The sequence below is a fragment of the Meleagris gallopavo genome, chromosome 2 (assembly GCF_000146605.3).
Source record: "Meleagris gallopavo isolate NT-WF06-2002-E0010 breed Aviagen turkey brand Nicholas breeding stock chromosome 2, Turkey_5.1, whole genome shotgun sequence".
NCBI classification, from domain to species: Eukaryota; Metazoa; Chordata; class Aves; order Galliformes; family Phasianidae; genus Meleagris; species Meleagris gallopavo.
The window spans coordinates 66,971,702-66,998,829 of NC_015012.2; the positions used below are offsets into that span (position 1 = coordinate 66,971,702).

The window sequence follows — 27,128 nt, forward strand, 5'->3', positions numbered from 1 at the left end:
GGGCCTGCTGGCGCCGTGCCCCGCTGCAGGTTGGCTCCGACGGAGCCTTGAGCATCCCGTTCTCCTGCGCCGGGTGGCGAAGGAGGTTTCCGAACTGTCCTCGGCCCGGGGGTTGTATTGCCCGTTAAGGGTAAAGCTTCTCTTAAAATTGTCCTTTTCGTGGTTTTTGAACTTGCGGTACGTGCAGTTGTGGTTGCCACGCGTTCGTGTTGTTGGAATATTGTTTTTGAGTACTGGGGCATCAATAATAGATTCCAAACCTCCATTTTGGGGTCACCGGCAGCACCCTGTTGTCACCAAATTGATGGAATAGAAAACATCTGCTTCAAGTACGCTCCCTTATTCCCTGTTTGCATTTTGCTCGTTGTTCGGATAACAGATGTGAGAGTCCTGTTTCATAGGAGCCTGTAGGGATGCTGCTCCAGCAGGGGGTTGGGCTGTGTGATCCCCAAAGGGCCCTTCCCACCCCCACGGCCCTGTAATTCTGTGAAATCATAAACATTTTCAGTTCAGGTGGCTTTGGGCATCGGAGTTGTTTCTTCAACCTGCTGCTCAAGCGACTTCCTGTGCTTTTCCATAATTCTTTTCAGAAAGATGTAGTAATTTATAAGGAAACCTGACTGAACGTATGCAAAGTGCAGCTCAGAGCAAGAAATACAGAGTGCTTTATCTTTCTTTCTTTCTGCTTTCTGTCTGTGATGGTGGTTTTAGGAGTAACTTTTAACATGATTTATGCAGATGTTTGAGGTAGCGGTGTACTGGCAGCGAGCTGCAGCTATTTGCTTATTCTCCAAACATGCAAATGAGTGTGGTGATGAGGTTTTCAATAATAGGAGAATACTTAAAGAGGAAATTAAAATATTAATGAAAATGCCAAAAAGCCCGGAGTAAAATACTTGTGTTGTTGTTGTTTGAAAAGGTGGAGAAATTTCTGCCTTGTTTAAACTTAAATTGCTGACCTGTTGAACAGAAAGCAAGCGCCGGAAAATTTTTGGAGTGTTGTTTCCGTGTAATTCTGTTAAACTGAATTTGAGTGGTGGCGTTTTGTTTGTTTGATTTATAAATGGGAAGAATCAGATGCACGCCAAGAATGATTGTAGCATGTAGACGCTTTCACACTGAACCCAGCGCTGCAGGCAGGAAGCGAAAGTTCTGAACGACGTGGCCAAAGCCAGAGGTCCGTAGGGTTGCTCCAGCAGAAGAGCTGCTTGGTGAGCAGCGTGCCTGAGCGGGAGGCAGCTCCTGGGTCACCTGAGCCAGAGGTGAGGCTTCCGAAGCCCTTGTCCTTTCAGAGAGCTACCCTGACCTCATCCTTCTGAAACATCACGAAGGACAGTGTGTTCACTGTCATCGGGTAGTTAGAACCACGATGAGCTGGATGGAACCGCATCCAGCCAGCTGCTTCCTACCTCGTGGTCTCCTCTGAGGGAGGATCAGAACAGCCCCGATTGGAAGGGACCTCAGAAGTTCAGCAGGCCCAGCCTTCCTTGGAGAAGGGAGCCTAGGTGAGATGATCCAGCACTGTCTACCTGACTTGAAAAGCACGAGTGATGGTGACTACCGTGGCACTTGGGAGCTTGTTCCAGAGATCAGTTGTTCTCACTGTAAAACATTTCTTTCTTACATCAAGGTGAAACCTTTCCTGGTACAGCTCGTATCCACTGCCCCTCATCCTCTCCGTGTGGTTCCTTGTGAAAGGAGATCTTCTGTCTTCTTTGTGGCCACCTGTTAAGTACTGGGATGCCCCCCTGAGCCTTCTGTTCCCAAGTTCAAAAGAGCCTAAAACTCCTTCAGTCTTTCCTCTTGCAGCAGCTTCTCCAGCCCCTTGAAAACCTTTGTAGCACTCCTTTGAACTCTGCATTCTGTCCTTTTTTTTTTTTTTCCTGAGGTTTTGCATTGCTTTATCCAACACATGCTTTACGTGAAGTACAGACCCAGAGACAGGGAACAGGACCTCAGACCCTTTATTGTCTGAGAAGTCTCTTAACTAATAAACTGTCCTTGGTTGGCTTTGGATAAACCACACGGTCGTTATGTGGCATTGACTTGATCAAATGCTGTTGCAGTGAGGCCAGCTGCTTTTTCTCTGTTAAATAACAGCAGTTCTGTGTACTCATCTTGTGAAATGTAGCCAGTGTTACCTCCTTACAATATCAGCTCCTTAGCTAGTGTTACATCTCTCACTGCATGCTGAAAGCAAGGCAGTTGAACAAATTCTTTAAATATGCTTTTATACACATTCTTAATGTGACTAGCAAACACCTGTCCTATCTTTTGACCAAAAAGTAAATAACAGTTCACCTCTTTGGTTGTAAACAAAACTCGAGTAGTTCTCATTAAAGCCTGTGACTTTTATGCATGAAGCAATGTACCACCATGAGGCATTAGAAGGAATAAACGTCTCATAATACACAATGTCTAAAAAAAAAATGATGTTAAGTTATAGGTAACGTATCAGTAATGAAGACTTGGAGGCAAACCTCCAACCTACGTGGAGATATTAAAATATTTAGTAAGATTGTGTGTTTTTGAGAAGCAACATCTACACACTGGCCATGCAATATAGAAGTGAACAATACAGTGTTTTGCAAATGATTGAATTAGTGAACAACTAACTTCTATAAAACTGGAAATGGTAATTATTATTTTAGTTAAGATAATCATTTTAATTTGTAATCATAATTTTCCTGTGTTATAAAATCAGAATTACATGCAGTATCTGTGCACTTTTGTACTGTCTTTCATGGTTTTTATGCTTTTTTTTTTTTCCTGGTTATAAGGGCTTTGATTGTGTATGGATGTTTAATGAGTAATAAGTTGTTTTTAGTTAAAAATGATTGAACAGCAGCATTTTTTAATTTTTTAAGTCAGAACTTAAAGGTGATCAATCTGGCTTTCTTTAAGAGTGATTGCAAGGGCGGAGAATTGGCTTGGTCTTCTGTTACCAGCAAGGTCTTTTCTCTTTGCATTCTGGTTTTTGTAAGGGTTGTAAACATAAGACAGAAAAAAAATAACTGCAAGACCAACAAATTAGTAATTTTTAGGTATAAATTGGAGGAGGTTAAGCTTATGTTGTACAAATCAGGTAGCCCTCTGTGATAGATGGGATACATGGCGTAGATGAGTGGACAGTGAGGTGGATTGAAAACTGACTGACTGAGCTCAGAGGGTTGTGATCAGCAGTGCAAAATCTGTTTAGAGACATGCAACTAGTGGTGTTCTCCAGAGGCCAGTACTGGGTCAGGTATTGTTTGATGTCCTCATCAGTGACCCAGATGAAGGGATGGAGTCCACTCTCAGCAAGTTTGCTGATGATACGAAGCTGCGAGGGGTGGCTGACACACCAGAAGGCTGTGCTGCCATCCAGTGAGACCTAGACAGGCTGGAGAGATGGGCAGAGAGAAACCTGATGAAGTTTGACAAGGGCAAGTGTAGAGTCCTACAAATGGAGAGGACCAGCTGCATGCGTCTGTACAGGTTAGAGGCTGACCTGCTGGAGAGGAGCTCTGCAGAGAAGGACCTGGGTGTCCTGGTGGATGACAGGCTGGCCATGAGCCAGCAGTGTGCCCTGGTGGCCAAGAAGGCCAATGGGATCCTGGAGGTCAAGGGAGCTGATCCTCCCCCTCTACTCTGCCCTGGTGAGGCTGCATGTGGAGCAGTGTGTACAGGAGCCCAAGAAAGACAGGGAACAGGGAGAGGGAGAGGGAGAGAGTGAAGGGCTACAAAGATGATGAAGGGCCTGGAGCATCTCGCTTGTGAGGAAAGGCTGAGAGATGTGGGACTGCTCAGCCTGGAGAAGACTGAGAGGGGATCTTATCAGTGATTATAAATATCTAAAGGAAGGGTTTCAAATGGATGGGGGTAAGGCTCCTTTTGGTGACGCCAAGTGACCAGGGGTAGTGGGCACAAACTGAAATACAGGAAGTTCTATATGAACATGAGGAAAAACTTTACTTTGAGAGTGATGGAGCACTGGAATAGGCTGCCCAGAGAGATCTTCTTTGGAGATATTAAAAACTTGCCTGGACACTTTTCTCTGCAAGCTACTGTAGGTTGCAGCTTTAGTAGGGGGTTATCCTAGATGGTCTCCAGTGGTCCCTTCCAACCCCTATGATTCTGTAATTCTGTGTTATCAATTGGATGTTACCAAATGGAGTCATGTGCCTAAGTGATGTGAGTGGAATTAGATAAAGTTCTTTTCCTTTATTGAATTGTCCCTTTCTCTTAGCTAATCTGATGAGGACAGGGTCTGTGGAAGGGAGATCTGGCTGATAGTGGCAGCCAAGGCATGCTGGAACCCTGGGACATTCCCTTCTTTGCTTACTTCCTCATGCCAAAACTTGCCTTCCAGCCTGCCCTCCTGTGTGTCCATCACCTGGTGATGAGGCTAGTTGTCAGGGATCTGGGGACCTAAGTCTTGTCTCCAGTGTGAAATCAGTAGCAGGAAAATAAAAAAATCTCCCGAATACCTCTTTAACCATTGTGCCACTGTTAAGTGAAATGCCTTGTGCTCATTTGTGGCTGTCCTCCATGAGAGTGCTGAAGTACCAAAGTCTTTCTATTGAATATCTACTCTATTGAGCAGAGTAATTCCTCATGCAGGGCTCTTAGGGTTTTGTGTATATGCTCCACCAGAAACTTGATGTCTAGAAGCTGTAAGAAGGAGGGAAAATTTAGGTTGGATGTCAGAAGGAAGTTCTTTACAGAGAAAGTGATGAGGTGGTGGAACAGGCTGCCCAGAGAGGCTGTGGGTGCCCCGTCCCTGGAGGTGTTCAAGGCCAGACTGGATGGGGCCCTGGGCAACCTGGTCTAGTATTAAATGGGGAGGTTGTTGGCTTTGCTGTGGCAGGGGGTTGGAGCTTCATGATCCTTGAGATCCCTTCTAATGCGGGCCGCTGTGTGATTCTGGTAGCTGAGTGGGATTTCTGGATCTTGGTGCAAGTCTCGAGATTGCATATAAAATGCTTAGACTAATGTCTAGAGTTTGAGTGTAATGCATGTTTATTTGTTTGATGTAGCTTGAACTTGCAGCAGGAGGGCATGATACATGATTCAATAGATGTGTATTGAATCAGTTCTCTGCAAATAAGCTCATCATATATTAGGATGAAATGAATAGTTTTGTCTTTATCTGATTGCAAATTGAGATATTCACATTTCTTAGAAAAACAAAGCTGTCACCACCTTAAGAAGAGTCCTCTAAGGTTCATCTTTTTTAACTGTTTCAAAAGTCTAGAGGACTGAGCTGAAAGGAGTGCTTATGTCTTCCAGGGTGAGGGCTGAAATTGTACAGATCCATGACACCCAGTTGTGCTTGGTACAAGCATCTCTGCAGCTATATATAATAGCTATCAAAACAGTTTAGATAGGAAAGATTTCCTTTCAGGATAACTTTTTGCTCTTGTTGCATCCCATGTTCCTCTTCTCCAGCCTTTTTATTTGCACAGTCTGGACCAGAATGATGCCTTTCCTACTGAAGAAATAATTGTTATTCCCGTATGCTCTGCAAACAGCATTGCGGAGAGCATGAAGCACCCAGCCAGACTGATGCTAGCCGTGCCTGGGCAGGCACACGTACCTGCACATGGACTTGCCCCATATGGCTCCTGGCCTATAGCAGCAGTGCTGCTTTACTTGCTGTCTTCACACCCCTTGCTCACAGTTCAGCTGCAACCTACATTTGAAGTGAGGTGGTGGTGTGGAAGACTTTTGTGGAGTAGTTGAACCGTGCCAGTGACGTGTTGGTATCAGAGAGAGATTTCTGCTCCTCCTTCCCATACCAGACCTGACGTGTGCTTGGAGCCAGGCCTGGTTGCTTGCCTTACCCACTGCCTCTCTGGATTAGAAGAAAAGCAACCCATACAAAAAAAAAAGAAAGAAATTGTTTTATGTTAGTTTATGAAGCTGAAGAAGCTCAGTGGAGGATGAGGTGAGCAGCCATGCCTGACGGGAAGCAGGTGGGGCTGTGTGGCAGGAAATTACAGGGGCAGCTGACTGCTCACTTTCAATAGAAGCTGCTGTCTGTGGTTAATTTTCTCGTAATGCCCATGTTCTTACAAATATCATAACAGAGGAAACCAGATAAGGAGAGAGAGATTACTAGGGCTCCCAAGAAGGAACAGTTTGGAGCTCACGCTTTGTTTGATATCCGAGAGCTCAAGCATAAGTCTAGTCATTGAGTCTGATGTTCTTTTTACTATCTGCTTTTAATTGTATTCTGGCAGTTTTCAGATCAAAAGGTAATTTAAAACTAAGTTACAGCACTGTGTTTCAAACGCGTGGGACAAAATGTTCGGACTCAACATTATTTGACCCGAACTGGGGATTGCTTGGCCTGCTTGATATTTAGAAAGTTAACTGTTAACCAGGGTGTGCGCTTTGATTCAGTTTTTACTTCTTTTCCAGTTTTAAATAGTGATCATTCAGATTCTTGTTTATCTCCTACATCCAATTTGCTAGTATTTTCCTAGAGAAGTTCTCCTAACACGATCTCCTGTTTGAATAGCAGTTACAGTCACATTTAGAAGAAAAAAATCATTCTGTATATCCTCTCCTTAATATGTTGCATCATTCCCCCCAGCACTGCCTTTACATTCTTCTGTCCTGGCTCCGTGTTTACCAGCATACCAGCTCTAACAGAGCGGTCCAGGATTGGGCTGGGAAGCTCCAGCACTTTGATTTCCGTTACAGAATGCTCTGCTGCAGTGCTATCAGTGTGTTTGCTTGCTCTCACCTCTGGCCCTGGCAAAAACATTGTGTCACAGCTCATGTCCCTTAAAGCTAAGCCTATTGCAGTGAACTAAGGAAAAAGAAAGGTCTGGAAACTGAATGTCAGCGTATCTGGGACACTGGGGCAAATACAGATGTTTAGTATGATGTGCTCTTCTTCAAGTCCCACATAGCTTACTGATGAAGTACAGTAATATTAAGTATGCCGTCTTAGGATTTTTTATAAGGAACTGTAGTGGCTGTCTAATTTCACAAATGCTGTTGAGTTATTAAGACTGGGTATTAATCCTCACTAGTTCTTACCAGGTGGTTTAGCAGGTGGTGTGGGTCACGTGTATTTCGTGCTGTTTCGTCTCTGCAGAGTTTGCTGAAGTGTGAGCACGGTGATTTTAGTACTGTTAAGCTGGTGTGAGTTATATGTGGATCAACTCAAATACAAGTTCTGAAATTATGGTAAAAGCAGCAGCTAGCTAAAGAGTTTATAGTGCAGCTCACTGAGGTATATGTTTTTCTGGTGATGAGATAAAGACATTGTCTTCTTAAGGATGCTTTCTACAGGGCTACATACAAGGGCCATGCTGAGGACGAGTGTATCAGAAGATGCTATGCTTAAGAAGTTGCCTAGGATGAGCAGATCGTAACTCCATGCATCTCTTGTTTGGATGTGTGTGTGCCACCCGTTGCCTTACAATCGTACAAAACCTTACTCTGAGTGTGATCCCATGCTTACCATTATCAGTCATCAGTTGGTGACTGAAATGCCTAGCGGTGCAATGTTCAAGTGTTTGCACAATTTTTTAACAATATTGTGAGATTATATAAGAAAAAAAAAGTTTCAGTGCTTTGAAAGTAAGGTGAAGATTATTTTTTGTTCTCAATCAGACTCTTGTCCCTCTCCACTCCAGTTTCTTTTTAGATTTCTTTATAATTCCCTCTCATGGGCTGTACATAAGCTTTTGATGGGCTGTTTGCTTTATTCACTTGCTCCCTCAGTTAAGGGATATGCAGAAAAGGTTGAAAGACAGCCATATTAAAAAGGAGCCTGATTGAGGAAAATGTAAAGTAATTATAATCGGGCCAATTAAACATGAGGCTACAGTAGGTGATCATGAGAGATGTGTGACAGCTCTTCAGTCAGTGGTTTACAAGTCAAGGGTGTCACGTTGCAGCTGTGTGCCTCCTAAGGGCAGTGAGATCTGATTAGGTTGTTTGCTTTGTAGATCTCCAAAGGCTTTAGAGTATCTTTCAGGAACACATCCACAGACTGATGCTTATCCCAAGTCATTTGCCAAATTAGTTCCTAAGGAGACAGAAATACAACTGAGTCTTCCGTATGATCTTTAAGGTGCCTCCCTACCCAAGCCATTCTATGATATGGGAAATAATGCTGAAATTATGTTGGGATGTTATGGATTATTTGTTTATCCTTACAAAGAAACCCGGCAACATTCTTACGTTATTAGAGGCTATTGTTTTACAGTAGGAAGAAAGGTAGTTATTGCAGGTCTGCAGATTCTCTATTCCAATTCCAATCCATAACAAGAGATCAAGGATTTTTAACTGAAGTTTTAATTGAAAACTTACTCCAACATACGTGTGTTCTGTTTTATGGTGAGTTTTCATTCTGTGACTCAGGCTTACCCACGACAACAACATAAAAGCATTTGACCGTGTGAAGATGTGGCAACTTAGTACGGGCTGAGAGAACACAGTGCAGTTAACTTTCATTTCTGTACTGACGAGATACTTTATAAATACGAGTAAAGTAACTTCCACTTTTCTTTGTAGCAGAAAAAACACTCATCATTTTCAATATGTTCCTACTGTCGTATGTTGTCTACAGTATAGGTCGTGTGTTTACAGGTCTATAGAGGGTCGTGAAATGTATTGAAAATAGCTAGTGACTCCAAAAGTAGAGATTGGAAATTATCCGTGGGCTGTTAATGCACAATGGCAGTAAAGTAATTACAAAAACACATGTAGGTGTGTCTTGTTTCCAGAAGATGCTGATATCTGTGTTTTTGTTTTGTTCCTTAGTGAGATAGAAGATGAATTCAGCTGAAATCACTGATGACGATGAAGGTAAAAAATCATACTTTGTGTAATTTCTGATCAGGCAAAAATACTTGTTGAAATGAAAGCTTTGTAATCTGATAAAGAACGTGCTTGGATCAGGACAAACTACATTAACAGTTTCTGAAAAGCTATCTAAAATGCACCATTGTCTTTGTTATTCATTGTATTTTCTGCTCTGCATCCTTCCTTCCCCTCCAGAAAAATCTTCCTACTGTAACTTTGTTTATGCTTTAGACTCTTCTTCGGGGAAGAAACTGTCATTTACTGGATGACTGTATGGTTCCTAGCATAATAAAACCTTGACTTTGGGGTGGCCTCAGCATACACTTGTTGTGCAAGTCATTAAAAAAAATAAAAATAAAAATTGATGTTCTTCAAAACACATTTTCATGAAAAGAAACAAAACACAAAAGATTGTATTAAGGCTGTCATGGTTTTCTGGAGAGAGTGCTTTATCTTTCTAAACCTTCTCTTTTTCCAGTAAAAATTCCTAAAAAAAATATTGTGAAAGTAGAAACAGAAAATGAAGATGAAGCTCTAGACTGCTCGGTAACATCCAGATCTTCTGAGAAACACTCAGTGGATGGCGCAGTTACTTGCCTACAGGATTCCAACAAACGGAAACAGACCTCACTTGGTTGTGATGGTTCAGGGAGCCAGCAAGATGTCTTACCCAGTGTGAAGAAAAGACGCTTTACACAAGAGGTGACTTCTCTATACATGACTGTGTGATTTTTCTGTTCATATTTTATAGGCTAAATTCAGTGCTGTTATAAGCAAAAATGCAAGTCATTTAACGAGATTTGCATTAGTAATGAGTCGGAGTCAAATATGGCTTCTCTTGACCCAGTTTGCACACAAAATTTGTCTGGGCATTTCTTTAACTTGGGAGCAATTGTATCAATGACATACACTTATAGGTTAATTCATTCATTTGAAGTATACTTTTGTTGTTTTTCAGAGAACGTAGGACCAGGTAGGGGTTTGGCATAACTCGGTATGACTGATTACAGCCTCTCTCACGTCACACAGTCCTTCAGCTGGATCCTCAGTGGCAGTAGCACCAGGGCTGTAATTCTCTTCCTTCCATGACACAGATTTTGATGTTAGTGTGACATGTATAAATTTGCATATTGCTCAAAAAATAAAATCGCAGGGATGCAGAACCCTTCAGCACACCTGGAATGGCATGTACTGCAACTTCTGCAGCATCCCAGTTGTGGCAGTCCATACATTTGTCCAAACAGTGAAGGAAGTTCCAGATCTCTTCAGTTATCCCCTTTTAGTGTTTCACCTCCATAATAACCAGAGGTGTTTTCAATTAATCTTTGCTGAAACTGCACAGGTTTCTCTTTGCCCTTGTTCTTTGAGAGGGGAGAGCGTTAACCTTCTGTTCCTTTAAAAAAAAAAAAAAAAGTCTTCTGATCTTGGGAAAATTGTTGTAGTGCCATCCATGCTTGGCCCTTCTTTTCCTAGTACTGAAATTCTATTTCCTGAGCTCCTCTCCAGGAGTCACCTTATATTTTTGTTGTTCTCTTTGAGATTCGCAGAAGAGTCATGTTTAGTGTTGGCTTGTCATATCTCTCCTAATGCCCTCCAGAGCACTATAATGACCTCCTGTTTTTCACACTCAGCACTTCTTTAAAATAAGCTAGATTCAAATTCAACCTCTTTCGAATAACTTCAATCCTGGGGTTATATTTAGTTTATGACCTACTCTAATGCACATATCCTTTTCTGCTGTTCTGCCGCTTAGCCAGTTATCCCAAGTTGCATTTGTGCATTTCATTTCTCCTTTCTAAGCTGTGGCTCTTCATATTTGTTTTTCTTGCCTGTCATCTCTCTGACTTCTCAGAGCTCTGACTCTGTTTTTTTCTTCCGAGTGCCTGGGGTAGGTAGGTTTTAATCTTATAACAGTTTCTTTCTTTTTTTCCCCTCTCTCTTCTACTTTTTACAATTATTTTACTTACATTCAAAATCTTAAAAGAACTACTTTCTGGTCTCTGAACTGTGCTTTCTTTGTGTTTTGCTGGTTGCTTTTAATACATTTTAAAAATTTATTTGAAATGAATTAACCTTGAATTTATTATGTCAGAAAGTGACCCAGTTACAGTGATGAAAACTCGCTCTCAGCTGACCCCAGTGAATCAGCATGTTTAGTTAAATAACCAACCAAAACCAGTCCTCAATCCTAACAACATTTTTAAAGTGTACTGCTTTTCTAGTACAAATATTTTGTTTTAGTTGATGACTTCATTAACTATTTCTGCTTAAACAGAGAACAAAGTATTTTTTAGAGTATTGTGTTTGTGTTACATTTCACATAGACGTCTATCTATAATATAATTAGAGCTGTACTTTTTCTTTTACATAATTGTACTCTCAGACTGGTGTTGATATTACTCAGTGATTTCCTGTCAGAAGACATTCACTTAAAATACATATATATATATATTCTGATTTAAAGCAGAAATCAATGTTTTCCTACATTCCTTAAAAATAATTTTATAGTAATCTCATGTAGGAGAATGTAAATTTCAAGAATTTCCACGCAAGAAGTTTCCAAGCTGAAGTATTTGATAGAATTGTTTTCTATGTTTCTTGCTTAGACATATTTATTCTTATTATTCATATGTTAGAATGTTTTGTTCTTTATTCTTATGGACATTGAGATTTTGTGTATAAAGCATGATGAAGCTCACAAATTACCTGGACTTTAACACTGAGGAGAGCAATAACTAAACAACTTTTAAAACTTCAGTTAGGACACTGAGAGGTAATGTGGAAGATTATTTCACAGTCAGTTGTGTTGGTCAGTGTTTCAAAGAATGTACAGAGTCCAACAATTTGCTATTGCAAATGTAATATAAAAAGCAGCACTAGATTATGTATATTTAATCTTACAGAAACTTTACTTTGCTTGTATTATTGATAGTACATTAAAATTGTTCGTCCTAAATCAGAGTAGCATCTTCTGAAATACGCTAATTGCCACTAAAGACTTTTCTTTAAAAATTACAGAAAAATAGTTAAAAATATATTAAATACTAACTTAATTGGAGAATGTACCCAAAGCACTATGCTTATGCTGTGAATAGTGCTGTTTTCCAGCTGGAATCTGTCTAAAAACAGGAAAGCAAAGCAAAAGGGAAAGATGACAAGAAAGCTTCTGACATGGAGAGTGCTGAGGCGTAGGCCCCAACTTGTTGTCATTTGTTAGTCGAATGCTGAGTTTATTTCTCTACAAGGCAGATGCCCAGGTCCCTCCGGCAGTGCTGAGCTGTTGGTGGCGGAGCCCAGCCCTGCTCCTGCATGAGCACTGCCTTCCCCCAGCACACTGCATGCAGGCCTGAGGGTGCAATAAGATACTGAAGGCGTGAGTCTGTGCTGCTGGGTGCACATCCAAATCATGCTTTGTCCTGGCACTGCGCGTGAGGTGTGCACTGATCGGAGGAACCCTCACATTGCCAAGTTTTGTTGTATAATTAAACAGGGGAAAAAATGGCAGGAGCTCTTGAGGAGAACTGGCAGACTGTTGGTGACCTTGGCAAGCTATTTGGTAAAGAAGGAGCTGAATGAATCATACTCTGTATGTGAGGGAATATTTGGAATACTCTCCGTGAACAGGGATGTTATCTAAAAGGTATTCTGCTACTTAGGTAGCAGATTTCACTTTATACAAAAGAGAAAAAAAAATTCTACATTCACATCCAGGCTGGATGTGGCTCTGGGCAGCCTGGTCTAGTGGCTCGTGACCCTGCCCGTGACAAGGGGGGTTGAAACTAGATGATCTTTGTGGTCCTTTTCAATGCAGGCCATTCTATGATTCTGTGACTCTCCAGAATTGCAGCTTTGTTTTCTCCTTTGGTCTGAAATGGTAAAAAGTTTTTTTTTTAGCTCAGATTGGAGTCCCATTGGGGGACAGAGCTACCCATGGGTCCCTGTTGTCTGGGAGGATTGCCATGACCTGCCTCCAAGTGATATCTGCTTGGGAAGCTAAACTGTCAGCTGGAAGTGCCTGTGTTCCTCCACTGACAAGTACAGGGCATCTGTGCTAACCACAGCCCCATTGCGGGAGCTGGCCATGAGCTGGGAGCAGTTTGGGTGGCAGTCTGTCTGCAGATCAGCCTCCGGTGCTTCAGTGTGTTATAAGTCATGGAGATGCCGATGTAGGTGGGGTGTGTCGTACCACATGCTGGTGGTGGTCCGCAGCTCTGGCTTCCTGCTACACCACAGCAAATGGGCTCTAAGATGAGTGGGATTGGAGGTACAGTCTTCTGAACGAAACCTGAAAGTCAGCTGTCCTAAGCACCACCGCTGCTATGGATTCTTTGAACTTTTACATTATGCTTTCATTTATCATCTGTCCATCCACACAGCCTTGACAGGTTTTCATGTGTAGGGCTGCGTGATATGAATGAGAGCAGAAACAACTCCAATTTCATTGGGTCTGCTGGTTCCTAAACTTGGAGTAGAAAACAGCTTGTTCTGTTTAAGCATGCATTGACTGCTTTAGAAATTGAAAAGTAATTAGATTCAGTTTGTCACTAAAATAGGCAGATGCCAAGTAGGAGGACACCTAGGGACCAGATTAATTTAATGACTGTTGCTGTTCTGCTTTTCAGAAAGGAACCTTAATTCTGGCTCCTCGTTGTAGAATGCGCTGGAGTCTTTGCTAGCATTTCAAATTGCTATGGTTCTCAGCTCAGACCTGAAGTCTGCATTCCATCTGTTATAATCCTTGAATGCAAATTTTGTATTTTTTTTTTTTAATCAAATTGATCTATTGTGAAACAAGCCATACCAAAATGTTTTAGTACAGTCTTTTCTAAAATCTGTGAGTGTTTTCTCACGTTTGGATTCTGTATGTTGAATTTTGATTTTGTTGTATCTACTTAACTTTATAAGAAATATCTGTGATATCCATGTGTTTGCAAAAAAAAAAGTCAACCAAAAAAAAACCCAAACCAGAACAATCCTCAGGTCTATTTAGTTACTATGAGTAGATGAAAATGTTTGTTTCAGATTTCAAAGAAGGAGGAAGAGATTGAGATGATCAAGAGCAGGAATTTCGTGAGAGTTCATTGCTGTATTTTGTATAAGTTATTTAGAAAACTGGAAATTAAACTTCTCTGCCCTTCAGAAATAAAATTGCCTTTTAAAAATTGTGATGTCAAGATAATTTTCACAGAAAGAAAAAAGTTTTTATTATTTACATTAAAGAATGTTTAATATTTTACTCATTCTTAGAACTTTTTTAAGATTTGTGCACTACTGTAAAGATAAAAAAAAATAAAGTGAAACAACTTTATAAACCTCTGACATCAGCAAGAAGAGAATAATGAGAGTTTTAGTTACAGCCTTCATGGCATTTTCAAAAGCTAACATTAGGAGAGCACTAAGAATGTTAAATGCAGGTGGTGGAAGCAGTGGCAAGGTCACAGGACGAAGAGTCAGAAAATCTAGGTTCTATTCTTGGCTCTCCTGCTGACTTGTTGCCACCCGAGTTCTCTGCAGCTCGAGATCCTCATACACATAAGCATAATGATACTTAATTTGGGAGAGTATTTAGAACTTGGTGGGAGAAGAGTGCTGCTAAGGATTATAATTTAATTTCTAGCCTGTGGAGAAAGCCATGAGCCAAGACAAAATAATAATAATAAATTAAAAAAAAAAAAACACAGTACTTTACTGTATTTTTGTTGTTTTATTTTACTAATGGATTTATTAATTTGATGTATGTAACACAACTGAATCTTCTAGAGACAGTTTGATCTTGCACTTTTATATAACAATGCCTGCTTAAGGGGGAAACATCTATAACTGATATTTTTAAAGCAGTTTACTAATACATATTTATTCATTCAAAGGGCTCCAATTCAAACATGAAGAACAGAGATACTGGCTCACCCACTCAGGTAAATGCAGAGCAGCCAAGCAAGAACAAGAACCCTAATATAACGTGGCTCTGTGAGGAAGAACCCTTCAGCGACATAACCACTTCATCTTACAAGAAACCCCTGTATGGCATCTCACACAAAATTACAGAGAAGAAGAATGCACCAGGAGCAGAGCAGTTTGCCTCTTATGACTTGTATGAAAAAATCAGCCCCAGCAGTCCCTCGCATCTTCGGACTTTGAATGACCAGCGCAAAAGGGACTCTGCTGCAGCCCTCGCTGCGGCGGCTGTTGCTGTCGAGTCTGACCCAAATATATATTCTTTGATACAGAAAATGTTCTTCACGCTTAACACTCTCAGTTCCAATATGACCCAGCTTCACAATAAGGTTGACCTTCTGTCTCTGGAGGTGAGCAGAATTAAAAAGCAAGTCAGTCCAGTGGAGTGTGTGGCAGATTTCAAGCCTCCCCCTGAGTACACGCTGACTTCTGCTGAGCTCAAACAACTCATGGATCAAAGCACATCAGGTGGAGACCTTGCCTGTCGCTTACTGGTACAACTCTTCCCAGAGCTCTTCAGCGATGATGAGTTCAACAGGAACTGCAGTGCATGTGGCTTTCCTAACAAGAGGAAGCTGGAGTCTCTCCATCTGCAGCTTATCCGTAGCTATGTGGAAGTCTGTTATCCTTCTGTGAAGAGTACAGCTGTGTGGCAGGTGGAGTGTTTGCCTCAACTGAATGATTTTTTCAATAGATTTTGGGCTCAAAGGGAATTGGAAAATAACCCACAGAATGTGCAGTCCTCCAGTTTTTATGAGACTGAACAGGTGGATTCCTCTCATTTTCTTGAGGATAAAGAGCAAGAAGAAGCTTTGTCCTTGGACAGGAGTAACGCCATTGCCTCAGACTACATTCTAGATGCTCAGGATCTCAATGAATTTTTAGATGAAGCTTCTTCTCCGGGGGAATTTTGTGTTTTTTGTTACATAGACTGTTTCCAGAACTCTTTGACCACAGAAAATTAGCTGAAAGGTACAGCTGCTATGGGGACTCTGGGAAGCAACTGCTGGATCCTCATCGCCTTCAGATAATCCGTAGGTACACTGAAATTTACTTTCCAGATGTACAAGAAGAGGAAGCTTGGTTGCAGCAATGCGTTCAGCGAATAAATGAAGAACTTGAAAATGTATATATGGATGGAAGTGAATGTGATCAGCTGAGAGATGACTGTTACGACTCTTCTAGTTTACCGGATGACGTATCAATCATAAAAGTGGAAGACAGTTTTGAATATGAAAAACCAGGTAGACGCTCAAAAAAAATATGGCTTGTGCCCATTGACTTTGACAAACTTGACTTTCCCCCTCCTGATTTTGATGTCCCCGTTCCCGATTACCTGTTGAACAAAGAACAGATTAAAAACATATATGAAAGCAGTCTTTCCATAGGCAACTTTGCCTCTCGGCTGCTTGTTCTCTTGTTTCCCGAGCTGTTTACTCATGAAAACTTACGGAAGCAATACAACTGTAGCGGGTCTTTGGGCAAGAAGCAGCTTGATCCCACTAGAATTAAATTAATTCGGCATTACGTGCAGATACTGTACCCAAGGGCAAAGAATGACAGAGTGTGGATGTTGGAGTTTGTTGGGAAGCTGGATGAGAGGTGTCGGCGAAGGGACACAGAGCAACGGCGCTCGTACCAGCAGCAGCGGAAGGTCCACATGCCAGGGCCCGAGAGGAGGGAGTTCCTCAGCTATGCAATAAACCCCGAAAGGTTTCGAGAGGAGTTTGAAGGGCCACCACTGCCTCCCGAAAGGAGCAGCAAGGATTTTTGCAAGATACCACTCGATGAACTTGTTATTCCTAACCCAGACTTCCCTGTGCCTTCTCCGTATTTGCTGACTGATAAGGAGGTAAGAGAGATCGTACAGCAGAGCCTTTCTGTTGGAAACTTCGCCGCCAGGCTTCTCGTAAGACTCTTCCCAGAACTCTTTACTCCCGAAAATCTCAGACTGCAATACAACCATTCAGGTGCTTGTAACAAAAAACAGCTGGATCCTATCAGGCTGAGACTGATCCGCCATTACGTGGAAGCGGTTTACCCCGTGGAGAAAATGGAAGAAGTATGGCATTATGAATGTATACCGAGCATTGATGAAAGATGCCGGCGTCCTAACAGAAAAAAGTGCGACATACTGAAAAAAGCAAAGAAAGCAAAGAAGTGACGGGCTCTTTGAATTCCGAAGACTTTGACCACTAAATTATTGTCAGGATTATGCTTTGTTTTAGACTGAAGGGCCTGTCAAGCTGGGGCTGCTCAGCATCCGGGAGAACTAGGCACTAAGTTTGTTGCATTTTAACGTGTGTTGCATCTATGTGGGCACTGCAGCAGTGGGATGTGGCTTACTAGGTTTGTACATGGGTAAAGATCCTAAGTCATTGGTGACAGAGCTCTTAATGATTCATTAAGAGCATGGCTTTCACTGGCGCAAGTACATGTATTGAAACTCTACTATGCCATTCCCCATTTCTGCTTCCCCCCTTTTTTAACACTTTTTAATAATAAAGTTTTTTTTAAATGTGGTGTTTGTCAGGGGCAGTATTTCATTTCACCCTTATACCCAATTATGTTAGTTCATTTGGAGTTTGAAATTTAAACTTCATCGAAATCTGCAAAACTAATGCTTTCTGAAAGTGCCATATTCATTGAAATCACTGGAATGTCTGACTTTGCTTCTACAGTAATCACAGCTTTAATGTGTTTTGTTCTTACTGATACTGAGATACTGAAAATAGTACTGCCACGTCCAAGAATGGGTCAGAGTGGTGTGATTTCCATTTTTGACTGTTACTCATGTTTTGTTTCTAAAAATTCTAAGAATTGGAGTATTGAAGAGTTGAGACGTGAGCATAGACACAGTGTGAATGTTTCTTTACGTTGGCACCCCAAGCTTGATCATGCCCCTGTGAGTTTTCTTTTTTGTTCGGTGTCACGGTTGGCATGAGTGAGGGTAGCTTGTGAGAGCAGAGCCAGCAGCACAGACCCAAGCCCGCACCTGTGGAATGTATTGCTATTGCCTGCCTGCCTGCTTGCCTCTCTGTAAAACAACAGTAACTAGATAAGCAACAAGGACTTTAAAAAACTTTTAGATCTTACTGTATCAAAATGATGATTCCAAAGGTTTCCAGTATTAAGATCAAACTGCATAAATAAAAGGTACCTGCAAAGATTAGTTTTGGGATGGAATGAAGTGCTACAGGGTCCCCACGAATGAGCTGTGGTAGTGTAACTCATTCTTTGCATCAGCCTGGCACCGTCTGGATTTTTCAGATGTAGGGATATTGAGCTCGCTCACCTAGCCAAATTGATTTAGTGTAATTAGTAGCTATTTGGAGACATAATTGTATATGTATAACTTAGATTCATATGGTCAAGTTTGCATCAATAATACGTTCATATGTAACATAAGCCACCCAGAACCCACTGTGACTCTGCTATATGATTTATCACTGGAGAGCACAGCTTTAAAACAGCTTTCTTCTTTTTTAATGGTGATGTAAATGATGAGAGAGTGTCAGATATGTATTTTTGAGTCAGTAGAGTCAGCGACTGCGTACTGACCATCGCTGGAACGCCTCGGAGCAATTGTTGATGTTCTCTGTGGTCCTTTTTAATTGTTCCTAAATGGGTCATAGTATCGAATTTGAAGTCTGTTCCAGTGTAATTTTCTATTTTAGCATTTGTAAGAAAATACAAAATACTTGATATTTTTACTTCAGATTTTTAGAATTTATTGCTCTTAGAGTCATATTGATCTCTCCCTTTAAAAAGCAAAATAACATTTTTTCCTAATGGCGAGTACTAGCAAAAGGATATTGTGTTGAACCAGGAGTAAATCATAACAGATTTGCATTTGCTCATTTTTCCCCACATGCTAGCAACATTCTTAAAGAATGTATGAAGAAAGTCATGAATGTATTAAACGATACACTGATACTGTTTGTATCCATCTAAATGTTTCCCGCTGGTTTAAATAATAGCAGACCATTCACAAGATGGATATCGGAGCTAATATGGCTAGAATAAAAAGAAAACGTTTTACCAAAGATAAAGAACTGATACCACAATGTCTGCATCTTATCTTTCATTTCAAGTGCATAAATTTAGCAAATTGAATGTGCCAGAAACTGAGACCTTCTAATGTAATTGTCTGCTACCCAGCGCCTCTGTGAAGTCTTTTACGTGCATTTGTATGGGAGATGTAAAATCACAGAAAATATCAACAACCTGTTGTGAATGCCCCACCAGATGGCGAGAAATGCAAAGTGTGGCTTTCCTTTATAATTATTTTTTCTTATCTTGATGTCATACATGTTTTACCACTAAGTGATGTTGAAGCTCCCGAAGAAGTCGATAACGTCAAACCGTTGTACCACTGGCAGGTGTTACTAGCTAGCATGTGAATTTAAGGCATACTGGGTTTTACTGTGGATGTTGTCATTTTGCAATATCTCCTGACACGTCAAAAATCAGTCCGTTTATCTTACATACTGATAAGTGAAAAAGCGATTTTCAGCTTTTAAAATGGCATTTTCAAAAGTGGGTACAGAAAGATCTTTGCTGTTTCTTCTCTTATGTCTAATGGCTGTGTACATTCCTTTGTCTCACTGTTCCCAATCTTCCATTATTTGACTGTATGCTTTGTGAAGAAAATAGAGACATACAAATAGTGACATGGGGTCACTAAAAAAAAAAAAAAGCTCCTGCAGTGCATCCGAAGTACAGCCACTTCATCCAGTCGGTCTGTCCTGTAAATAAATTAAAGGTATATTATTTTTATACAAGAGGAATGTTGTCTGGTGATTTCCTGAGTACAGTGACACGAACAGATAAGTGTTCTTTTTCCTATAGAGGCTGTAACTAAGATCTTAGCAAGTCAGACTGAAGACATAAATGGAAACTCCCTGCTTTGCTGCAGCCATTTTTTCTGCCTTTCAGATGGCTTTTGTATAAAGGAGCAAACTTGCTCCTTTCAAAATAGCAGGAAGATTGCTAGGTGTAAAGATGTCTGGAATGTACATACACTGACTTCTGACTTCCTATAGACTGGCGTTGCCTTCTGTCTATCAGGTCAGTACACCCTGCTGAGCCGAGTATTGTGTCCCTGTCAACATACAGCTTAAATATCTCACCTCCAACAGCCTCCTGAAAGGAATGTTAATACACCTCAGCTCTATATTTTTCTGCCTTTCCTAGCCTGCAGAAATTAAAACCTTTTCTTAGAAGCTCTGTAGAAGACGTAAAACAAAACATCAAAAGGGAGATCAAGCACATGTTTGTTTTCTGCCTATTAACTGCATTCAGCTGGCTTAGGTAACAAGGTTTCAAATGAGAAGGATCCTGACTTAGGAAGTCAACCACTTTGTTGTACATTACAGCCACCAAATGTTTCATGTTCTAGAAAATGTTTGCACCTGTTCTTTTTCCTGTCCTCAGGTACATATAGTACACTTATAGATACATTTTTGAGTGTCATTCGTCTCTGTGAATTGTTATTTATGTACAGCAGTGGGAAACAGAACTGCATCCTCAACGCTCTACAAAGGCACACTAATTTTATGCTGGAAGGAGCACTATTAATTCTACAGCCCCAGGAAACACAGAAAATAATGTGCAGGCTTTGTTGGTTATTTAGCTTTTGTTTCAGCGATCAAAGGGTTGTGAAAGAGCTGGAAAATGCAATGTCTGGAGCTTGCCTGTGCTGAGGTAATGGCATGGGCTGACAGGTGTTCTCACTTACGGTGCACAGTTCTGTTGATTGCATTTAAAATCTGTGCTAGGGCAATGGGGCAGGTTCACATTTATGGTTTTCCAGAGTAAATCTAATTCTGCCAATGTCACTGCCAAAGCTTCTTCACCTCCTCTGACTTTGTGGGTTTTTTTCTGATTGTTCTGGCCTTCAGTTGGCACCAATGCAGGTATGTTTGTTTGTTTTTTACCATGCTAATATTCCGGGGAAGAAGAATGCACTTGGAGTTGTTTAAATGAGTTGCTGAAATGAGATGCTTTAGTGCCCTCTCTTAGGGTTGTCCTTAGTAAGGCTGAGAAAAATAAATAAATCCCCATCCAGAAGTCTTTGTTCTTATCTAATTTCTTGTCCCAGCAGAAATCATGACAAATAGCTATTTGCATTGCTTTTGAAGCCCTCACTGTTACTTTCTTTCCCTGTTACAGAAATCATTCATGTTAACTTCCCACCAATAGGGATGGTTTTAATTTCTTACAGGCTACACAGTGCTCGTGTAGCACTGCTCTGAGAGATGGTCTCCTGCAGCAGAATGCTGGAAGCAAACTCCAAATCAGCATCCTATCAGATCTGGAATGCTTTCCTTGTAGCTCGTCCGATGAGCAGGGCATTACCCCCATGCTGTATCATTTCTATCCAGCATATCCCTTTTTATTTTTGTCATTTTTCTGAATGGTGTCCCTGCTGGTTATTGATCGCACCAGGAGAAGCCTGTGGTGTGGGCAGGCTGCTGCTTGCTCTCTTTCCTGATTCACTTCATGATGAGGCTGCAGTCCCCTCTGAGCGTTTTTCTTTTCATTAATGGCAAGCTGAAAGGCCCTCGGTTCTTATAGAAAGAGCTGTAATAGAGATTAAATAAAGCTGTTCTGGAGAATGCTACGTTTTCCTTGCCCCAATCTTCCCCCTCACAAGATAAATGTGAATAATTTTTTAAAAATTTTTCATCGTTTTCTAGTTAAAAAAAAAAAAGTAAAGCATGATCAGTTTAAAGAAATGGGCAAAATCACCACATGTCCAGTTGTTCTAAGATTTGCATTAATAGATGTAAGCAAAACAAATGGTGATTGTCAAAGGCTGCAGGAAGATCACCTCATTAATATCTCCCCCCACACACAAATGTCAGATAATCATTCCCCATTTCCTTCACAAATCTCATTATGGTGAAACAGTGGTTTGTCACCGTTTCCAGGCACGTTTTGTGGTGGTGTGCCTTGATGCTGGAGCTCCCTGGAAGGCAAAGTGTTCCTCCCATCATGATGCTTCAGGAGCCTGTAACTTCAGTTAGCTCCAAGGCGGTGTGTTAGCAAAGTCTGCAAAGGTTTCCTGTGAAAAGAAAATGCTGAGGAGTGTGTGGGAGCAGCAGGAGTGAGTCACTTGAGAGGATCACATCCTATTCCCGAGGTTTTCCCCTTTTATGGAAAATCCAGGAGTCTCTGTGGCAGACAGTGCTGTCCCTTGTTTCTGTGTTCTCTCAAGAATTTAGAAACCTGTGTTCTCCTTGGAGTGCTTGTCTACCGGTTCACTGGATGCTCCAGTATTGAAGATTTTTAAATTTTAGCAGTACTCACATTTGTGCTGCTCTCCCTACCATATACACGAACCCTCCGCACCCCTTTCTCCATGAGGGCTGTTGCAGACCAACCATCACGTTGAGCACTGTAATCATTTCACAGAAGCTGGAGGTTCTGGTGTGCCATTGCAGGAGAAGCTAATGCAAACCAGGAATGCTTCGGTGCTACTCTTATCCCTATGGAAAAAATAATTGCCTGTTCTTTTGTGGAGCAAGTTGAAGGCGAGTGATTCAAATCACTCTGTTGATCTGTAGATATTAGAACTGAGAAACTGATGCTTCTGCCAACTGCAGCCCAGGTCTGTGAGCATTTCCCCGCTGTCCTCCCATGGATGACCAGAGATCCTGCTCTGCAAGGCAGGCTGACCTCCCTGCAGCACACACTGCAGTGTGGGAAGCACGCAAAGCTATCAGCTCATCCTTGTGCCGTGCCAGTGCCATGGTTCTGTATGGGCAATCTGACAGTGCCAGGCAGAGGCTTCTGGATTGGATGCAGCCATTGCTTTATCAGTGTGTACCAGATATATCTGATAGTCTGATACCTTACATTTGCTTTGTGAGCAACAAACTTCTTGCCTGCCCACTTAAATATCAGGAACATGCAAGGAAAAGCAGATTGCTGTGTGCTCCTGCTGCCTGATCTGGGCTGCTCTCCCCTCTGGGCTCTCCTCACTTGGTAGGGAGCAGACCGTGGGCTGAATGATGCCTGCACACACACACGCCTGGACGTGTAGATGTTAAATACCTATAAACATAAAAATTCTGTCTGTGCCACATAGCTTATAGAGTTTGTTGTTTCTGGTGAACGAAGTGTATGTTCAACGTTACAAGTGTGGGTGATTACTCGAGACGCCAGCTCCAAGGCTGCACTTTCCTGCTGTAATACAGGCGTGTACTTCTAATCACAGTGTTGTCTGATCTTTGGTCAGATCTCTACAGCCACTTAAGTGATAAATACTCTTTTAAATGCCACACTGACATCAGTATGCAGTAAAAAAACAAGATCTCATTTTCTTCCGTTAACTGTGTGCCTCCTGCCTGAGCTACCTTCTCCATGAGAGAAGAGAGGATCTCTGCCTTGATAAATCCTCGGTCATTGTGAAGTTTCCTGTTTAAGAATAAGCTGCTGCAATCAGGACCTTTTTATATTGCACCAGCATGTATGAAAGCACAGAGTTGGTATTGTTAACCAGGATCAAATCAGTAATTACAAAGGAAGCAATTTTACGTATACGTATATATAATATAAAAAAACAAACTATGTAATGAATCTAGAAATAAAGCTAAGAAAGCAGTGCTGCTTGTGGCGTCAGCTTTCACATAACCTGATTAACAGAAACCAGGCAGCAATTAAACAGTGATCAAATTTGTCTTTATTGAGTCATTATATATAACATCTGTAAGGAAACTGCCTGGAGATATGAGGGCAGACTATTTTATCCCACAGTATCATGAAACAAAACTAACTGCAAGAAGTGACAGGCATTTACCACAGGAGCACTGATGTACACAGCAGGGGGAGATATTTGTAACACAAGCCCTTAAAAAAGGGTACTGTCATTTTGTTTAACCAAAATTCGTATTTAACAACAAACGATATGGTTTTCTGCAAAACAAATTTTATGCTGCCACATGCAACCCCCTGCTACTTCAGTACATCCTGTTTGGGCACCTTCAAGTTTTTCCAACGTCTTAAAATTACTCTGTATTTTTCACTCTCAGTCTTGTTAGATACTTTTTTTAAGACTACCCGCATCACTACAGCAGTTCCTGTTTCTTTATCTTCACCTATTAAGAGATCCAGCGTGTCACCAATTTTCACCTGGAAACAAAAAGAGAAGATGAGCAATCATAAACATTCTCTGGAAAAAACAAATTCCCGCAGTCAGGGCCACATTAATGTTGCTCCTTTCATGCCATTTGTTCTCCTGAATCTCCGGGAGGAGGAAGTGGGAAGGCTACACAGACCCACTACAGAGCCGTCTTCCCACTGTGAGCTTTTAGGAAAGCCCTGGCAATAAGCAACTAAATGTCTACTCATGACCTTCTCTGCCAGGAGTTTTGCCCTTACTGAATTACAGCCAACTCCTAACTCTGGAAAAGGTATCATACAGGTTTATTACCAAAGAGGGTTTCCTGCCAATCTTCTTCTATCAGTACAGAACAAAGCAGCCAAATGCAGAATTCTCCCTCCTCCCTTTAGAATGCCTTAAACTGTTGTAAAGAACAGTGTGGGTCAACAATTTGTGCCCCCTCACAAAATCCACAACAGCAGTGTGCCTTTAAAAACGAGCCCTAACTTGAGGGGAATGGGAACTAAAACTTCTCTCCTTACTGCCTTTTCACCACAGTAATGCCACTTGGATTCCCCTCACCTGAAGGGAATGTAGAGGTATGCTGGTCACCATTTGGGTGAGCTCTGTCGTGAAAGATCACGGCCAGCTGGGCCTGCAACCCTTTGGCTGTGTGTGTGTGTGTTGTGTGCTCTCTTACAGACAAAATAACCTTTCCTGGGCTACCTCAGTTTCAGTCTCTTTCTGTCATCAAACTTTAACCATGTGCCTACTCCACTAATACCTCAGATTTAATCACTCCTAATCCATTAACCTCGTATCTATCATCGCTTCCTTCAGCAACACATAAAGCTCTGTCCTTGCTGCCACCTGCCTTCTCCTTGCTTCCAGCCCATTTCAATACCACAGGTCTCCCATCTGCCTCAGGGAGCAGCACCGTACCCCAGGAATAACAGTCACACACACAGAAAGCTGGAAGTGGTGTTAGCAATGCTCTTCACCTCTGCAGAGCCATTTAGCGGCTGCTTCTTCTGACCCAAGTAAAAGGAAGGAGAAGAGGTCACAGTTTAGTTATTTTCTCATACTGTATTAAAATATTTAAATGTTAAAGAGTCTTACAGTTCTACTTTTCTTCCATAGTTTTTCTCCATTCAGCCTGAGTTCATTATTGTAGAATGCATCTTCTACTTTACTGAAGAAAAACAAGGTTTTATTGCATTGACAGTACGCAGCAGAACAAATGCAACTGTTCATTTGCAAGCACACAAGAAAACCATTCACATGCAAGGCGTACTTCCACAACTCTAATTTGCACATAAAGGATTACTTATTTTAGGACAGGACAGTCTTGAACTGGAAGAAAACTTTCACAGATCATAAATTAAACAGTAGACAATGGGTGCTCTGTGCTATAGGTAAAATAAATAAAAAGCTGTTTCTGAAGAGTTGTCTCCTGAATACCCAACAAATGAAGTCCTCTGTCCTGCACCAGCCAGTTCAATTGTTTTTAAGTGATCAGATTATACTTACAACACTGCAACATAAGGCTTCTATAGGTTCAAGATCAGACTTGATGTAGAGTGTACATATATCTGGCTGACCCGGTGTGTTAGATTTACACTTACCCTCATCTATTTCTACAGCCATTAAACAGCATGTTATTTATTCCCTCTGTCTCAAATTAGATCTTTTTGCATTACATAGTATGTTTTCTTGATTTTAAATAGATGTAATTGATAGAAAATGCCCCAAACAAACAACAACACCCTAGACATCCCAACTCAAAACAGCGACATAAAAAAGTAGGTATTCTAACAATAAAGGGTATCAAACCTCAGCTGTTATCTACATGCCATGTCTCTCACCAGCAGGTTCTTTTTCGTACTTACTTTCTTGCAATGTCTAAGCCAGCTTTCATGACCACGTCATATCGCAGAGACTGCACCACTTTTTCAAGATCTTTGTAATCTTTTACTACGTTGGGGTCATTTTCCAATTCATCTTCCAAATCACTTTCTTGTTCTTCTGCCTCCTCCTCTTCTTCCTCCTCCTCCTGTACAGTTTGTCTGTTCCTCTTAGAGCTTTTGCTACTTTTGTTCCGCAGAGAGAGTACTGAGACATACTCTGGAGAAAGTCTTAGTGCACAGAGTTTTACTGGGGAAAAGCTAAACCATCTTCGGTCGTTTATTGTGCTTGCTTGACAGCTACAGAAAATGCTTCTTCTCCAAGAGGGAAAGAGTTTATTAGAGGGGAATTTCTCCCACAGTCCAACCCAAACATTCAGTTTTCTAAACACAGTGATGGGGAGCCTGAAGCCAGTCATAGTACACCCTAAAATGAAATAAGCATTCAGAGTCAAAAACAAGCAAGTGCTTTGACTACTGGGAAGGATTTCTCCAGGGACAGCACAACAGTGTACAACAAACAGACAGATGGTTATCTAGTTCCCTTGCACAGTGCACCACCTAAACGCATCCTGCTGTGTTTTCTCACACAATGCCCATCACTACCGAGAGGTAAAGTATCAGATAGAAGCCAGCGCTGAAACCCCCAATGGAATACTCTGTTCCTCTTCTGCAGTTTAATATTAACTGTTTAAACATACCTGTGGCATTTTGCTCCCTCCATCTAACAAACCATTCGTAAAAGAAGCAGACAGGTAGCTATTTCATATATATTTCATATATATGAGGGAAGATTCAGGTTGGATGTCAGGGGGAAGTTCTTTACTATGAGAGTGGTGAGGCGCTGGAACAGGCTGCCCAGAGAGGTTGTGGATGCCCCGTCCCTGGAGGTGTTCAAGGCCAGATTGGATGGGGCCCTGGGCAGCCTGGTTTAGTATTAAATGGGGAGGTTGGTGGCCCTGCATGTGGCAGGGGGATTGGAGATTCATGGTCCTGGAGGTCCCTTCCAATCTGGGCCATTCTGTGATTCTGATTTTGTACGGCTGTGTGTGCACTGCATGACACCAGAGGTTGTTCTCCTGATACCAGAGTGAACTCTGACGAAACCAGAAGGGGATTCCTGTGCAGTCAGCTGCAGTAGTGAAAGATCCGTGACTACTGGTGGCAGAAAAATAACCACAACCCCCACAGCTCTGCTCTCACCACAGCAATTACAACTACTAGGCATACAGTTGAAAATTTTAGGACGGTGTGACCCCTCTGAAGACTTAACGCCTTTTCTCAGGCCGGGGACAAATTCCTAAAAGTTCTCCGAAGCGATCGCTGTTATTTTACACCGCTGACCAAACCCG

General features: G+C 41.5%; 3 protein-coding genes across 3 annotated transcripts in view; 1 reads left to right on the forward strand and 2 right to left on the reverse strand.

Annotated features, from left to right (window-relative positions):
- PRDM1 (PR/SET domain 1) overlaps nucleotides 1-27,128 on the reverse strand; it is a 690,597-nt gene that overhangs the window by 281,939 nt on the left and 381,530 nt on the right.
- On the forward strand, nucleotides 45-19,549 carry BEND3 (BEN domain containing 3). The gene is given in 5 exon segments (XM_003204309.4): nucleotides 45-1,505; nucleotides 8,767-8,811; nucleotides 9,287-9,510; nucleotides 14,676-15,675; nucleotides 15,678-19,549. Coding segments are annotated over 4 exon segments (2,508 nt in total). The 5' UTR covers nucleotides 45-1,505; nucleotides 8,767-8,777; the 3' UTR covers nucleotides 16,928-19,549.
- On the reverse strand, nucleotides 23,430-26,544 carry MTRES1 (mitochondrial transcription rescue factor 1). The gene is made up of 3 exons (XM_003204311.4): nucleotides 25,762-26,544; nucleotides 24,992-25,064; nucleotides 23,430-23,901 (listed from the first exon to the last, which is right to left on the reverse strand). The coding sequence occupies exons 1-3, from the start codon at nucleotides 26,193-26,195 to the stop codon at nucleotides 23,725-23,727; spliced, it is 684 nt and encodes a 227-aa protein (XP_003204359.1). The 5' UTR covers nucleotides 26,196-26,544; the 3' UTR covers nucleotides 23,430-23,724.

Bases quoted from the DNA above. Each gene is read 5' to 3' on its own strand.
- MTRES1 (XM_003204311.4), bottom strand. From the start codon at position 26,195: ATGACTGGCTTCAGGCTCCCCATCACTGTGTTTAGAAAACTGAATGTT. The intron at 25,065-25,761 runs GTAAGTACGAAA...GTTTTTCTTCAG, and splicing joins GGCTTAGACATTGCAAGAAA to TAAAGTAGAAGATGCATTCT. The intron at 23,902-24,991 runs GTAAGACTCTTT...TTTTGTTTCCAG, and splicing joins TATGGAAGAAAAGTAGAACT to GTGAAAATTGGTGACACGCT.